Genomic DNA, 17997 nt, shown 5'->3' with positions numbered 1-17997 from the left:
AAATAATAGTACCTACTTAGTCATGAGTCAGAATTGACTCGATGACAACTAACAACAATTTAGTTCGTATATTTAAAGCCATGAATCAGTTACTACATGTAAACTAGTAGAACACTGAGTCAGGTCAACTTTTAATAAATATTAACTGTTATTATTATTATTTACAGAAACTAGGACAAAACTGAGAAAGAAAGCAGCTCTTTATCATGAGCCTACATTTTTTCTACTTCATTTATACAGCAAAGTATGTGGGAATTGTAAGAAAATATGGATGAAAACATTCCCTAGGTCAAATGAACATCTCTATTATGCTATGCCACAATTGTCATTTCTTACTTGGAGACATCCCATTTTTTCCCTTCAGATTTCTGCACCAGCTCCCTCCAGCTAATACAGAAGTATGAGGAGGGAGAACCAGAGCAAAGTGTCTGAATTCCTCCTCCTGGGGCTCCCCATCTGGCAGGAGCAGCAGGGCATGTTCTTTGCCCTGTTCCTGGGCATATACCTCACCACAGTGAGGTACTGGGGTACCTGCTCATCCTCCTGCTCATCAGGCTGGATTCTCACCTGCACTCTCCCATGTATTTCTTCCTCAGCCATTTGGCCTTCACTGATACCACTTTCTCATCTGTAACTGTCCCAAAGATACTGATGAACGTGCAGACCCAGCACCTATCCATCTCTTACGAAGGGTGCATTTCACAGACATGTTTTTTCATACTCTTTGCTGATTTGGATAGTTTCCTTATCACTTCAATGGCCTACGACAGGTATGTGGCTATCTGTCACCCTCTCCATTATACCACCATCATGAGTCAGAGCCTTTGTAAGATGCTGGTGGCTGAGTCGTGGGTCGTTGCTTGTGCTTGTGCTCTTTTACATACCCTTCTCCTTGCCCGGCTGTCTTTCTGTGCTGATGACACCATCCCCCACTTCTTCTGTGACCTTGCTGTCGTGCTTAAATCGTCCTGCTCGGACACCTCCATCAACGAATTGGTAACCTTTACTGCAGGAATGACAGCCGTTATGCTTCCATTCTTATGCATTCTGGTTTCTTATGGCCATATTGGGGTCACCATCCTCCGAGTTCCCTCTACCAATGGAATCTGCAAAGCTTTGTCCACTTGTGGATCTCACCTCTCACTGGTGACTCTCTTTTATGAGGCAATTATTGGTCTATATTTTCTTCCCTCATCCAGCAACACCAATGACAAGAATATAATTGCTTCAATGATTTACACAGTGGTCACTCCCATGTTGAACCCTTTCATTTATAGCCTGAGAAATAAAGAAATGAAAGGAGCCTTGAGAAAACTCTTGAGTAAGAAAACATATTCTTCCAACTGATATTTACCTTTCTTTTAGAACATCCACATGGTCTTATTTCTTCAATTATATGCAAGTAGAGTTTATTTAAAAAATAGCTCACTTGTCTTCCTTCCATTGTTGTCACTCAGAAACACTTTGTTGACATTACTCTTGCAACGTTAGAGAAAATAGTAAAATGGGATACACCTTATAAGACTTTATTTGCTCTTGTTTCATGTAATGGAATTGGAAAATACTTTGAGGATGTTATTTTGCTGCTTTTTGTGATTGACTGCTCCCCTAAAGGCTAGTAGTTTGAATTCATCAAGTGAGTTCTCAGAAGAAAGACACGGTGAATTGCTTCCATATAGACTAGAGGCAAGAAAACTCTGTGGAGTAGTTCTACTCTGCAACACGTAGGATCATCATGAGTCGGAGTTGATTAACCATAATGGTCATTTGGTATCATTAAACAGAAGCTGTGAGGACTGGTCCTTCCCCAAATTTTAAAATTGTCATAAAATGTGTTTAGCCTTTCCAACCTTGATTTCTAAGCATTTTTCCATTTTTGTGATAATACGATCCCTCTTTCACCCAGGTACCCATGCATCTAGGGACTCTGAACTCTTCTAGAACTTTCAGGGAGAACATATTAAACTTTACTCTTCTTACATAATCATTAACACACTGCTTTCTTGTCCTTCAGGAATACAGCCCACACTTCCTTTCTCCCCAAACACATACAAGTATTCAGTGACACAGTAAAATCTCAGCTGTCTCAGGTACTGGTCTAAGAGCTTAATATGCATTGAAATCATATTATTTAATCCTGACAACAACCCTATGATGCAAGCTGGGGAAACTCAGGGTCAAAGAGGTGAGGAACACCCTAAGATCACAGAGGTAGTGGAAGGAAGATTTAAATCTTGGCTGTCTGATTCCAGAGTGATGCAGTATGACATGCACAATAACAGTTTATACAGAGCACTGTGTCAGTTCTGATAAGGGATAATTAGCACAACCTAGTGGTAGAGGACATGAAAGACTTCCCAGAGAACGTTACTTTACCTAAGTCTTAACAAATAAGAATTATCCATTCACAAAATTTCTGTTTTATCCCGATGATAACAAAATGGGGGATCAACATGTGTCAGGATGTTAAATTGGTAGTTTCAACTGAGGAACCAAAATTTTATAGACTTCAGATACCACAGTTAGTTATAAGATGCAAAATACAGATGTTTACAGAAAATGTCCAATAATCAGTTTCATAATTCCTGAGGCTCTCAATCTAGATATGGATTTTAAAAAGAACTAAAAGGTAAAGATAAATGAGGGTCTTGTGAAGAGGTTTCATTTTAAGAAAGCTGTGCAGTGAGTCCCAAATCTTCCCATCAAGGAGAGAGGTGCTTTCCTCCTCACTTCAAGCTTAGTGGGAGAAGCCTCAACAAGATCATTTACAAAGTTTGATATATATCTCCTACTTTTATGAGAGGTCCCTGAGTGGTGCAAATGGTTTGCACCCAGCTACTAACCTACAGGTTGGCGGTTCAAACCTATCCAGTGTCATCTTTTAAAAAGATTTAAAATAATAATAATAAGTTTCAAAAGGATGGAAGACATTTGCAACATATACAAGTCACAAAGGATTTATTTCCAGATCATGTGAAGAATGTTTACTATGCAATAAATAAAAGAAAAACAACCGAATAGAAAGGAAAGAAAAAGACATAAAAATGTATTTCAGATAAGAGAAATTTTGTAGTAATAAAGGTAGTGATGACTGCTGTAATAGTGCATTGTGGGTTTCCTAGATGGTAGATGGCTTTTCACTGTGTGATGATTTAGAGACCAGACTCAATTATCTCCCAAGGCAGCAGAGTAATCTTCGTCCAGCCAATAGCAGAGAAGAGCCACATACTCTTTTAAAATCCTGGTGAGGAAATAACATATATTCTCTTTCACTGGAGAGGATGTGTCATCTAGCCATACCTAGATTAGTAGGAAATATGGCAGCTGCCTCCCAGTGACAACTTCACACTAGGGAAAGAAGTCAGGAAATTTTGGTGGATAGCCAGCCATCTATGCCACAAATATTCAATTAACGTAGGCTCTAGCTCATTAATATTCAGGAAAATGGAAAGTAAAACAATGAGATATAATTTTTTATTCACCAGACTCTCAAAAATTGAAAAGTCTGTTGATATCAAGTGTTGGTGAAAATGTAAAATAATAGGAACTTTCATATTTTGATGTAAGTTTAAATTAGCATAAATATTTTAGAAAAGAGTTTATAAGGCATATTTAATTTGAACATAAACATGCCCTAGAATCCAATAATTCTTCTTCTGCACATATACTTTGCTGAGTCTCTAGCATATATACACTAGATGCATGTGTAAGAATCTTTACAGTAGCATTGTTCATAATAGCAAAATTATGAAAACAAACAAAATGTCTATATAAAATAGAGCATGTAAGTGTGTCATATTCTCACATCGGAATATTATACTATATGGATGAATTTCACAAAGACAGTATTAGACAATGAAAGCAAGACCTGAAAGAATAAATATAATATTATCCATTTATGTACAGTTCTAGAGCATGAAAATTGAAGGATCAATGTAGAAGTGTTATAACTATAAAGAAAAGTAAGGAAATATTGAAAATATTCAAGATACAGAATACCTTCAAGAGGAGGGGAAGATATAATTTAGGAGGAGACAAAAGGGACTTCAACAATATTGTTAGTATTCTATTATTTAACCCTGTTGTTGTTGCTAGGTGGTACCTTATGTATAATGAAACAAAACATTGTCTAGTCCTGCGTCATCTTCATAATCATTGATATGTTTGAGTCCATTGTTTTAGCTCTTGTGTCAATCCATCTCATTGAGGGTTTTCCCTTGTTTTCTTTAGCCCTCTACTTTATCAGCTATGATACTATTTTCTAGTGATTGGTCTTAAATGAATATTTCTTTTAATATTCTTTAAAGTGTGCTTATATATCACATTTACGTGTGTATATAAACACACACATATATATACACATGCAACTTAAAAGTTTATTTACAGTATATATATCTTATATATACTATATGAGTTCTTTTTTGTATGCTATTTCAATATTTTTTTAAGTTTAAAATAAAATTTCCAGTAAAATGGGTAAAACTACTTTTTGAATTTGAAAAACATTCAAGTGATTTAAAGGGCCCAGGCTCTGAGTAATAGTTTGAGCATCACTTCTACTAAATATTGTTAGTTTTGTAGCAGGGGACTAATTACTAAACCACTCTTAATCTGAACTCCCTCCTTAATTCCAATTGCTAGGATTAAATGAAATAATGAATATGAAAATACCTGTCTCAATAACTGGGATATAGCAATAAAGTTAGTTATCTTTGCCTTGAGCAGAGGCAGTTTCTCAAGGACTAAACACAAAACTATAATATTTTAGATAAAAAATACCAAAATCAAACCAAACCTATTGCCGTTGAGTTGATTCCGACTCATAGCGACCCTAAAGGACAGAGTAGAACTGCCCCATAGAGTTTCCAAGGAGTGCCTGGTGGATTTGAACTGCCTACCATTTGATTAGCAGCCACATTTCTTAACCACTGGACCACCAGGGCCAAACATAGGACGCTATATTTATGTACTTCGCACAGGAAGTGTTTTTTATGTGAAAATTCAGATATATTAAACTACAGTAAAGTCCTACCTGAATTCAGTTCAAGTTTCCTGGGTTTCTGATAACCCGACTAGCCATTCTCTGTCCCATACCCTGAAAGGCTGAACTGCCTTATCACAATGAACTAATCACCCATAATCACATCACCACCAGGAGAGTTCACTTTACAATCTCTACTCTAACTGCCATTCCTCACACCCAGTTGGCCATCCTAGGATACAGAGGGCTCCAAACAAGAATAAGCTCACCACTTGGGGCCTCTACTAGTCCTGTCTGGACCATTATCATGGCCTTTTGCAGAGAACCATCTCATTTCAATTTGTGGTTCAAACTAAGCAGGAAAAAAAGTGACACATCATGTTATGATCACTCTATGAAGACAACAAAAAAACAAAATTTGGGTGATGAATGTGACTTTAAAATAAAAGTAACACTAGATCTCCAATTAATTTCATTCACAAAAATAAATTGCAAAGGTATTAAGAATTAAACACAAAAATAAAATAATGAAACTACTAAAAAATACTTTTGTTATCTTGAGAAGGGAAAAGCTTCGCTACATCAAGACTACAATTATCAAAAAGAAAAAAAATATTGAAAACTGAGACTACATAAAAATTTAAAATGCTTGTAGGACAAGGCATAACATAAAAATAGACAAAATGTCTTAGGAAAGGACAGTTGTCCAGGTATACATTTTAATAAACCTTTCCTCATGGTTCTCCAAAGCAAAAAAACAAAACTAAACAGAGAAGAAACTAAATCCAAGCTGAAACAGAGAAGATGAAGAAAGAGTGCCACTTCAAGATTCACTGAGAAAAAGCTACTCAGAGAATAAAACTTGTATCAAATTAATAGAGAAAACATTGTCCATCATGGTAAAAATGTTCTTCTACTGAGTATACGTCCCAGAGCTCCTTTCAAGTCTCAATTTCTCAGACTGTAGATAAACGGATTTAGCATGGGAGTGACCAGAGTGTATAATACAGCCACAACGACATTCTTGTCATTGGAATCATTGGATGAGGGGAAAAAGTACAATCCAATAATTGCCCCACAGTACAGAGACACGACAGAGAGGTGGGAGCCACAAGTGGACAAGGCTTTGCAGATACCCTTGGTCAAGGTGATTCTCAGGATGGTGGACCCAAGGCAGCCATAAGAGACCAGGATGCATATAAATGGAAGGGCAATGACCACCCCCCCCACAGTGAGGATAACTAGCTCGTTAGTGAGGTGTCTGAGCTGGACAGCTTAAGTAAGGCAGAGAGGTCACAGAAGAAGTGGGGGAGAGTATTTTCTCCACAGAAAGAAAGAGGGGCTAGGAGCAGGGTGTGAAATAGAGCATTGGCAAAGGATTGGGCCCAGGACAAAATTACTAGCGATAAACACAGGCTCTGACTCATGATGGTGGTATAGTGGAGGGGGTGACAAATGACCACGTACATATCATAGGCCATAGAGGTAAGAAGTAAGCAGTCAATACCCCCAAAGAATAAAAAAAAATACACTTGGGAAATGCACCCAGTATATGAGATGGATTGACTTTGTGTCTGCATGTTCATCAGCATCTTTGGTGCTGTGACTGGTGAGAAAGAGACAACAGTGAAGGCCAAGTGGCTGAGGAAGAAGTACACGGGGGTGTGGAGGCGAGAGTCCAGCCTGCTGAGGAGGATGATGAGCAGGTTCCCCAGCACAGTGGTGAGGTAGCTGCCCAGGAACAGGGCGAAGAACATGCCCTGCTGCTCTGCCCATATGGGGAGCCCTAGGAGGAGGAATTCAAACACACTGCTCTGATTATCCCACCTCATCCTTTTCTTTTCTTTAGCTGTAGATGAAAAGAGAGATAGAAGTATGAAAAAATTAAAAAAAAATTGTGACTGTTACATAATGAGAACATGGTTTTGAACTATTTAGTAAATATATCATGCTTTTTTTTTCCCAACTAATGTGGGTTAGTAATGGTCTGACCTTGGGTTATCGTGTCTTCACTTATAAAATCCACACAACCTCTTTTGTAGAAATCACGAAGCATCAGAATTATTTACCAGATCAGACCAGGTTCAAACTTGAGGGGTCCAGGAATCCATGACAAATCTGAGATTAGGGAAATTAGGGTGCAAAGCTGGCTCAGTAACAACTGATTAGAAATACTAACAGCCTCTCCAATTAGTTGGCCTGTTGCCCTCTCTTGACCCTACCTATTTCTCACACAGTATTTGGCTAATGTTTTATTTCCATGAGTTGGATCAAAATAAGACACCCAGTGGGTTACTCTAGAGCTCCCAGAAATCAGGATTTGGATACTTGGTGAGAAACATCATCTGTAACTAGTCAAGATAGGTCATTAAGGACAGGAATCTAGGTCAATAACAAAAGATCTAGTGACATACATTGTAATGTAGCCCTCAATCCTTCTTTCGACAAAATTCCTTCCCACTCCTCAACATTTTCAGTCCACCATCATTCTTTCTAAAGGAATGCTTAGGGGGTGGGAAAAATAAAGGTCTAGTTTTCCTTCAAGTTCTGAACTCACTTATTTTCTCACTTCAAACCAGATTACTCTTGTTCAAGTTTTACAACACCAGGAAAGATGTTGGCTTTTCCAGTCACTCCCTGTAACTGTCCAGAAAGAAGCTCTTTATAATTGTTTGTCTAGCCTAGTTTACCAAATAACACCTTCTCCTTTTAAACTGATCCTAACTTACTTTTATGCCAGTGGCACATACCTGATTTTTTTCCTTATACTTGAACATCCTGGTACTCTGTGAATATTATAATTTCTCTTTCTTTCTTCTTCAGATCAGTTAGCCTTAGTCCTGTCCACATGGACATTGACAAAATGATTTGAAAAAGGAACATGATGCCCCTGTCTACTATAAAATAGAACTCATATAATATATGGATATTGTTAATCAGTCTCAAGGTCTTTCACTTTGGATGCCTCATTATAGGACTGATCATTCACATTGGATATTAAACAAAGATTCCATTATCTGCAAATTTTTCCAACCTGACTACAATGGTCTGTAAAATCCCTATGTTCTCCTGCCCACTAAATTTAAGATGCTTTTAATTTGATATTGTTACCTGAGAAGAATCACATATTGAATTTTGCTAGTCATTACCATGTTAATCCTAATCAATACATCTCTATAAGAGTGCAAATTTGCTACCCGATTGACATTTAGGTTGTTTCTAATGTTTTGCTATTTCCAGGAATATCACAATAAATAACATGGTGCATATGTCATTTTACACATGGGAAATACATCTAGAGAATAATTTCCTAAAAATGAAATTTCAGGATACAAATTAGAAAAACCAAACTCGTTGCCATCGAGTTGATCCCTTTTGGTTAGCAGCTGCAGCTGTTAACCACTGTGCCACCAGGGCTCCAGGGTATAAATAGATATTGTTAAATTAAAAGAAGCTAAACTGTTGAGGAAGCTTCTTTAAAATAAGTTCTGAATAAATTAGAAAGACCATGCGAGGTGAAGATTCCTGAAATGGGCAATCTAAGTAAGTGTAAGAACTTAGAAAAGGGCTAGGGTGTTTGCAGAACATAGAAAATGCAGGAGCATAACGAGCAAGGATCTGAGGTTGGAGAATTTTCTAGGAGGCAGATTATGTAATACCTGTTCTGCAGCAATAGAAAGTTTCAGTTCTATTTTCAGAGCAGTAGAGCACCCACGAAAAGGTTAATCAAATGAGTGATTTAAAATTTTTAAATACCTGTTTGGCTCCTAGATGAAGAACAGAGTATAGGAAGGTAAGAGTGTCAGCAGGACTCTTAATAGAAGGTTATTGCAGTAATTCAGGTACAAAGTAATGGCTGTGTGTACCTGGATTATGGCAGGCAGGATAAAGATAATTGAAGAGATCTGGGATAAAATTTGGAGAAAACCAGCACAATTCAGTGGAGTTGAAACATAAATGGGAGGAGATATGTGTTTACCTATCCTCTAAAAGTTTGGATAAATGATCCATTCCAAATAAATTACTCTGCATGGTGCTGTCTGTCATACCCTTGTTTAAGGAGGAGTAGAATCATGCTAGCAATCACGAGCACACACTGAACACCTACGCACGTAAACACACACACAGATAATCGTATGGCTGAAGCTAAATTCTACTCCTGCTCTAACATGGGCTCTTAGGTGAGGAACAGATTCCTTCAGCTAAAAGGCATGGGGTGATTCTTTCATTCCTCTCAAGAAGACCCAGAATCGAGTAAAACAGGTAGAGACTTTAAGAGTCTCAAAGATACATTGCAGCGGGGAGAAGAGTTATCTGTTCACAACCAAACAAGGTAGATCTAGTCAGACACTGTTATTCATAGCTCCTGAGCAATGAGCATGGGATCTAACTGTAAACCATGGAGAGGACCCCATGGAGAGGAAGGAACCGCAAGCTCCAAATTAGCGACAAACAACAAATTGCTTCATTTTCCCTTGGCTTCCCTTGGGGGAAGAATTATTTGTTGATAGAATGCAACAGGAGAGTTCACCCATGGAGGAATGATGATAGTAGCCACAAAGCATTTACTAGGTATTTGGTGATTCACAAAGCTTTTTGCCTTCTCAGTTTACATTGGGGAAAATTTGATTAAAAGAGCCCATAATAAACAAAGCTGGAGGTTGAGTGTGTTAACCCAGGTCTCTTGTGTTTGAACTGCATGCTAGTTCAAGAACTCTAACTTCATACTAACTATTGGTGTTGTCAATCTCTTTCATTTTTGTTATTATAAGGGGTGTGCAGTAGTATCTCATTTTGGTTTTATTTTGCATTTCTATGTTGACTTAAGGGTGTTGGGTGCTTATTCATGTACTGATTGACTCTATATCTTCTTTTGCAAAATGCCTGTTCAAGTCTTTTGTTCCTTATCTTATTGAGTTGTGTCTTATTATTATGTAGTAGGAGATATTTATATATTCTTATTTAATTATTTATTTTATTTTTGTAGCTGTTGGTGAGAATATACACAGCAATTCAACAATTTCTGCATGTGTCATTCAGTGACATTGATTACATCTTCAAGTTGTGCAACCATTCTCACATTCCTTTCCCGAGTTGCTCCTCCCCATAAACATAAACTCACTACCCCCTAAGTTTCCTATCTAATCTTTCAGTTGCTATTGTCAATTTGATACCATATAGATAGATCTTAAAAGAGCACAATGCTCAAGGCAGACATTCTTTACTAGTTAAGATGAACTATTGTTTGGTTTTTAAGAAGACTTTAGGGGATATTTTTGGTTTAAGGTTTAAAGATGATCTCAGGGCAATAGTTTCAGGGGCTCATTCAACCTTTATGACTCCAGAAAATATGGATTCCATGGTTATTTGAAATTCTATTCTGCATTTCCCCCTTTTGATCAGGGTTCTTCTATAGAATCCTTGATCAAAATATTCAGTAATGGTAGCTGGGCAACATCCAGTTATTCTGGTCTCATGGCAAAGGGGAAGTTCTTCATGGAGGCAATTAGACACACATTGCATTTCTTCCTCTTATTCCTAACTCTTCTAATTCCTTTGTTACTGTAGGCAAGTAGAGAATGATTGTTGTACCGTGAATGGCTGCTTGCAGCTTTTTAAGACCCAACACACTATGCAATGAATCAGGAGATAGAACGGAAGCACTAAACACATTATTAGGCCAACTAACTGGAATGTCTCATAAAACCATGACCCTAAACCTCCAACCTACAGAAACAAATCCCATGAGGTGTTTGGTTGTTTGTAAGTCTCAGAAACTACTCTTTTTTTTTTTTTTTTTGTTTCAAATATACCTATCACACAACTTTTGCCAATTCAGCTTTTTTCAGGTATACAACTTATTGACAGCAATTACATTAATTGACTTTGCGAACCTACCTTTAATCAAAGTAATTTTTTCATCACTTTAAACCAAACCTCAGTCCTCCATAAGCAATAAGCCACCCTTTCCCTTCTTCCTGCCCACGGTAACCACTAATAAACTTTGGTCTTGATATATTTGCCTTTTCTTATCTTTTTATGCAAGTAAGTTCATACAATAGTTGTCCTTTTGTGATTGTCTTATTTCACTTAGATTTATGTCTTCTATTTCCATCCGTATTGTAGAATGTATCAAGACTTCATTTCTCTTACTGACTGAGTAGTATCCCATTGTAAGTATGAACCACATTTTGTTTATCCATCCTCTGTTGATGGACATTTAGATAGTTTCTACTTTTTGCTATTGTGAATAGACCATGTGATGCATACCATAGTTTTATGCAAATAATGTGCACATTCTACCTTTTTTTGCCAACTGCGCCCTCCCCCTCAAGATATTTTTGTAATCGTCCTATGTTAAAGCATATAATAATGCGTACGTTATTTGTGTAAAAATACTGTAACAGTTTGACTCTCTGCCTTCAAGTCTTTTGAGTACATACCTAGGTGTGGAATTGCTTGGGTCAGGTGCACCTTCGTCCTCAAAATAACATCTTTGCTTTTTACACTTTAAAGAGGTCTTCTGTAGCAGATTTGCCCAATGCAATATGTTGTTTGATTTCTTGACTGCTGCTTCCATAGGTGTTTATTGTGGCTACAAGTAAAATGAAATCCTTGACAACTTCAGTATTTCCTCCATTTATCATGATTGCTTATTGGTTGCTTATTAGTCCAGTTGTATAGATTTTTGTTTTCTTTATGTTGAGGTATAATCCAGACTGAAGGCTGTAGTCTGGTCTTTATCAGTGAGTGCTTCAAGTTTTCTTCACTCTCCGCAAGCAAGGTTGTGTCATCTGTATATCACAGGTTGTTAATGAGTTTTCCTCCAATCCTGACGCCACGTTCTTCATATAATCCAGCTTCTCCAATTATTTGCTCAGTATATATTTGCTCAGATTAAGTAAGTATGGTGAAAGTATACAACCCTGATGCACACCTTTCCTGATTTTAAACCACTCAGTATCCCCTCGTTCTATCTGAACGACTGCCTCTTGGTCTATGTGTAGGTTCTGCATGAGCACAATTAAGTGTTTGAGAATTCACATTCTTTGCAATGTTATCCATAATTTGTTAAAATTGTTATGCAAAGTCGAATGTTTTGCACAGCCATCATAGTGGGAGTGAAATCATATCTCATTGTGGTTTTGATTTGCATCTCTCTGATGCCTAATGATGATGAGTAGTTCTTCACGTATTTGGTGGCCATTTGAACGTCTTCTTTGGTGAAATGTCTACTCAAGTCCTTTGCCCATTTTGTGATGGATTATTTGTCTTTTTGTTGTTAAGTTGTCGAAGTTGTATATATATTTTGGATATTAGATTCTTATCAGATATATGCTTTCTGAAGATACTCTCCCAGTTGGTAGCTTGTCTTTTCATTTTTTTGGTAAAGTCCTTTGATAAACAAAAGTTTTGATTTTTATGAGGTTTACTCATTTTGTCTTTTGCTGTTTGTGGTTTTGTTATCATATCAGATAGTCCATTGTTAAAAGCTAGACCTGACAGTGTCACGCCTGCATTTTTTTCTAAGAATTTTATGGTTTTAGTTTGCACATTTAGGTCTTTAACCCATTTTGAATTTGTTTTTGTGTATTGGATGAGGCGTGGATCCTGTTTTATTTTCTGCGTGTGGAAATACAATTTTCCCAACACCATATGTTTGAAGAGACTCTTCTTTCCCCATCGAATGGACTTAGCACCCTTATCAAAAATCAGTTGACTATAGCTGTTTGGGTTTATTTCTGGACTCTCAATTCTATTCCATTGGTCTAGGTGTCTATTGTTATACCAGTACCAGGCTGTTTTGATTACTATAGCTGTATAGTATGTTTTAAAATGAGGAAATGTGAGTTCTCCTACTTTGTTTTTCTCTTTCAACATTGCTTTAGCTATTCAGGGCCTCTTGCCATTCAATATAAAATTGAGGATTGATTTTTCCATTTCTGTAAAGGAGGCTAACGGAATTTTGATTGGGATTGTGTTGAGTCTATAGACAGCTTTGGGTAGTATTGACATCTTAACAACATTAAGTCTTTTAATCCATGAACACAGAACATCTTTCCATTTATTTAGGTCTTCAATAAACTCTTTCAGCAGTGATTTATAATTGTCATTGTGTAAGTCTTTCCCATCCCTGGTTAAATTTATTTCTAGGTATTTTATTCTTCTAGATGGTATTGTAAATGGAATTGTTTACCTAATTTCCCTTTCATATTTCTCATTGCTGATGCATAGAAACACAATTGATTTTTCTTTGCTGACCTTGTACCCTGCAACTTTGCTAAATTTCTCTATTATCTCTAGAAGTTTTCTTGTGGACTATTTGGAATTTTTTATATATAGTATCATGTTATCCATGAATAGAGATAATTTTACTTCTTCTTTTTCAATCTGGATATCTGTTATTTCTTTTTCTTGTCTTATTGCTCTGGCTAGGACTTCCAATACAATATTGAATAGAAGTGGTGAGAGTAGGCATCCTTATTTTGTTCCCACTTTCAAGGGAAAATCTATCAATCTTTCTTCATTAAATATAATGTTGGCTGTTGGCTTTTCATATATGCCCTGAATCATATTGAAGATCTTCCCTTCTATTCCAATATTTTGAGGGTTTTCATCAAGAAAAGGTGTTGTACTTTATCAAATGCCTTTTCTGCATCCACGGAGATGATCATGTGGTTCTTTTCCTTGCTCTATTGATATAGGATATTACATGGATTGATTTTCTAACGTTGGACCATCCTTGCATTCACAGAATAAATCCTACTTGATCATAGGGTATGACTCTTTATTATGCTATTAGATTTTGTTCACTAGTATTTTGTTGAGGATTTTTGCATCTATATTTATAAGGGAACTTGGCCTGCAGTTTTCTTTTCTTGTGCTGTCTTTGTCTTGTTTTGGTATCAGGGTTGTGTTTGATTCATAGAATGAAGTAAGGAGTATTCCTTTTTTTTTCTGTCTTTTAGAAAAGTTTAAGCAGGATTGGTGTTAATTCTTCTCTAAATGTTTGGTAGAATTCCTCAATGAAGCCATCTGGTCCAGGAATTTTTGTTGTTGTTCTTGGGAGATTTTTGATTACTGATTCAATCTCTTCATTTGTTATGGGTATTTTGAGATTTTCTATTCCTCTTGGGTCAATTTGGGTAGGTTGTGTGCTTCTAAGAATAGTGTGTTGCTTAATTTTCCTGTGTTTCTGTATTTTCCAGGTTTTTTTTGTTGTAGTTGTTTTTGTTATTGATTTCTAGCTTCACTCCATTGCGGTGAGAGAAAATACTTTGTATGATTTCAGTCTTTTTAAATTTATCAAGACTTTCTTTGTGACCTAACATGTGATCTTTCCTGGAGTGATACATGTGCAGTGGAGTAGAATGTATATTGTGTTGTTGTTGGGTGAAGTGTTCTATGTGTCTCTTAGGTCTAGTTGGTTTGTAGTGTCATTCAGGTCCCCTGTTTCCTTGTTGATCTTCCTTCTAGATGTTCTGTCCAATACTTAAAGTGGTGTATAGAAGTCTCACCACAATGGAGTGAAGCTAGAAATCAGTATTGAAAGTGATATATCGAAATCTCCAACTATTATTGTAGTGTTATCTAGTTCTCCCTTTAATTTTATGGTGTTTACTTTATATATTTAGGTGCTCTGATGTTGGGTGCATATATATTTATGATTATTGATTCTTCTTGATGAATTGACTCTTTTATTACTATATAATGTCCATCATTATCTCTTCTAACAGATTTTGTCTGAAAATCTACTTTGTCTGATATTAAGATTGCCACCCCAGCTCTCTTTTGGTTATTGTTTGAATGGAATATTTTTTTTCCATCCTTTCACTTTCAACCTACTTGTCCTTGGGTCTAAGGTGTGTCTCTTGTAAACAGCGTATAGTTGGATCATGTTTTCTAATTCATTCTGCCACTCTTTTACTTTTGATTGGGGTGTTTAGTCCATTTACATTCACTGTAATTATCAGCAAGAAGTGACTTACTTCTGCCATTTTGTTTTTTGTTTTCAGTGTGCCTTAAGTATTCTTTGTCTTTATCCTTTACTACTGCTTTCTTTTTTGTCTTGTTGATTTATTGTGGGATTTTTGCATCTATATCCATAAGTGTCATGGAGTGAATTACGTCCCCCAAAAAATATGTGTATCAATTTGTCTGGGCCATGATTCCCAGGATTGTGTGGTTGGCCTTCATTTTGTGATTATGTTAAAGAGGATTAGGGTGGGATTGTAACACCACCCTTACCCAGGTCACATCCCTGATCTAATGTAAAGGGAGTTTCCCTGGGGTGTGGCCTGCACCACCTTTTATCTCTCAAGAGATAAAAGGAAAGGGAAACAAGCAGAGAGTTGGGGACCTCATACCATGAAAAGAGCAGTGCCAGGAGCAGAGCGCATCCTTTGGACTCGGGGTTCCTGTGTGGAGAAGCTCCTAGTCCTGGGGAACATTCATGAGAGAGAAAACCTTCCCTTGGAGCTGTTGCTATGAATTTGGACTTTTAGCCTACTCGATTGTGAAGAAATAAATTTCTCTTTGTTAAAACCATCCACTTGTGGTATTTCTGTTATAACAGCACTAGATAACTAAGACAATAAGGTATATTGACCTGTAGCTTTCTTTTCTCCTTTCCTTTTGTGTATGTTTTTTAGATATTTTCTTAGTGGTTACCATGAATATTACATTTAACTGCTTGTATTTATCACATTCTAGGGTGCTGGTACCAACTTAGCTTCAGTAACATACAAGAAATTCTGTACTTATACCTTTCCTCCCCCTACCCATTTGTTATTCTTATTAATTACATCTTTCCTAGCACAGAGCAGCCTCAGCCAGTAGTCCTCAGCATCGATCAAAATGGGGAGCAGACAGACCAAAATCGACCCCCAGGGAGATCATTCCAGTTGGTTCTCCAGTTCCAGAATGCATAATTGGAATAGATATACTCAGTAACTGGTGGAACTCCACACTGGATCCCTGACAAGTGGAGTAAGGTCTATTATGGCAGGAAAAGCCAGGTGGAAGCCATTAGAACTGCCCCTACCTAGGAAAATAGTAAACCAAAAACAATACCGCATTCCAAGGGGAATTGCAGAGATTACTGCCACCATGAAGGACCTGAAGGAGGCAAGTGTGGTGATTCCCACCACATCCTCATTCACTTTGCTTATTTGGCCTGTGCAAAAAACAGATGGATATTGGAAGAAGTACAGCCAGCATGATCCTTAGAAGTGAGGATGGCAAGACTTTGTCTCATGTGCTTTGGACATGTTATCAGGAGGGACCAGTCCCTGGAGAAGGACATCATGCTTGGTAAAGTAGAGGGTCAATGAAAGAGAGGAAGATTCTCAATGAGATGGATTGACACAGTGGCTGCAACGATGGGCTCTAGCATAGCAACAGTTATGAGGATGACACAGGACCAGGCATTGTTTCATTCTGTTGTACTTAGGATCTCTATAAGTCAGAACTTACTTGACAGCACCTAACAACAACAGCAACAAGGGGACCTCATACAACCAAGAAAGAATTGCCAGGAGTGGAGTGCATCTTTTGGACCCATGGTCCCTGTACTGAGACTCTTCGAGACCCAGGGAAAGTTTGATGATGAGGACCTTCCCCCGGAGCCAAGAGAGAGAGAACGCCTTCCCCTGGAGCAGACACCCTGAATTCAGACTTCTAGCCTCCTTAACCGTGAGAGAATAAATTTCTGTTTGTTAAAGCTATCCACTTGTGATATTTCTGTTACAGCAGCACTAGAAAACTAAGACCCTATCAAAGCCCCCTCCACCTGTAGTATGTTTCTGCGGGTGTAGCCTTCACTCAAGATGCCTGTTTTCTAGCACACAGCAGCCTCAGTCAGCAGTCCTCAGTGCCAAGTGGAAGGTGGAGCACACAGACCCAAATGGATCACCCAGGCAGATCCGTCTTGTTGGTTACAGAGGCCTAAGCTATGGGGTGCACAGAGAGGCAGGTAGAGTGTTGAGTACAGGGATAGACTCCACTGCAAGGGTCTTCTGTAGCAATTCACAGCAGCATTGCAGTTGACAGTGTTTAGGTGGGGGAGGTGCTGGCATGCTCGAAAGGGACCCCCGGGGAAGCCTGCTTTGCTGACTTTAAAGCAAAAGCTTGGAGTCTTGTCTCTTTGTACAAGCAGGGGATGCGGTGGTTAGGGAAGCAAGCTCTTTTGCTGGGGCCACTTCCCCAGTTCACAGAAGCTAGCAGCCCATGTGGTTAGAGGGAGGGGCAGGGATGGTGGGAGATGTGATTTTCCTACCGTATGCTACTTATTGATTCCTCGATTCTTGCCTGTCTGCAATTCCCCACTGCTGTCCTATGCACCCCTATTCAGAGTTCCCCAAGGTCAAGCACCATTTCCTTGTTGTATTACTTGTATTTGTGGGGGAAGGTCAGAAAGATAATAATATATTTATGCTGCCATTTTCCCACAACCTAATCTTAATATATTCTTGAAACAAGTTCTTTGTCAAATAAATATGTTGGTAATATCTTCTCTCAGAATGTGGCTTGCCTACTTATTTTCTTGAAGGTGTCTTTCGATGGGTGCAGCTTTGAATTCCAATTGATCATTGTCTATGTCTCGTGTTTTCTATATTCTTCCCTGAAATCTTTGCTCCTCCAGCGTCACAAAGATACTACTTTATGTTTTCTTCTAGTAGGTTTATTGTTTTGGCTTTTATATTTAAGGCAGTCTGTACTTTTTTGTGTCTGGCTGCTTTTGCTCAATATTAAATTTGCCTAGAAATACATTTTGAGTCACCCAACCCATCTTTGTTATTGTCTCATTTACTACCTATATCTATTTCTTAGAACTGGGCTTTGATCTGGGAACACAAATGCAGTAATTTCCTAAACCCATTTTATTTAAACTTTTGTATTCTGTATTAAATAGATTCTTACTTACCTAGGAACCTGACAATTTATCTTTGCTTACAACTAGTGCATCTATTAGAATTCAGAGTTGTCATATTAGCTAAGCCTACTTATCCAAACTG

The 17997-nt window shown here is 37.7% G+C and overlaps 1 protein-coding gene and 1 pseudogene across 1 annotated transcript; one reads left to right on the top strand and one right to left on the bottom strand.

Moving 5' to 3' along the window:
- Positions 1 to 400: 400 nt before the first annotated feature.
- Positions 401 to 1347, top strand: LOC101357628 (olfactory receptor 1J1-like). Its single transcript, XM_012555323.1, is given in 2 exon segments — positions 401 to 517; positions 520 to 1347. Coding segments are annotated over 2 exon segments (945 nt in total).
- A 4528-nt stretch (positions 1348 to 5875) lies between these two features.
- Positions 5876 to 6822, bottom strand: LOC101357369 (olfactory receptor 50-like; annotated as a pseudogene).
- Between the last annotated feature and the right edge of the window lie 11175 nt (positions 6823 to 17997).

The sequence above is a fragment of the Trichechus manatus genome, unplaced genomic scaffold (assembly GCF_000243295.1).
Source record: "Trichechus manatus latirostris isolate Lorelei unplaced genomic scaffold, TriManLat1.0 scaffold00038, whole genome shotgun sequence".
Lineage (NCBI taxonomy): Eukaryota > Metazoa > Chordata > Mammalia > Sirenia > Trichechidae > Trichechus > Trichechus manatus.
Note: the sequence above shows the minus strand (reverse complement) of the source record. Positions and strands in the feature narration are given on the sequence as shown.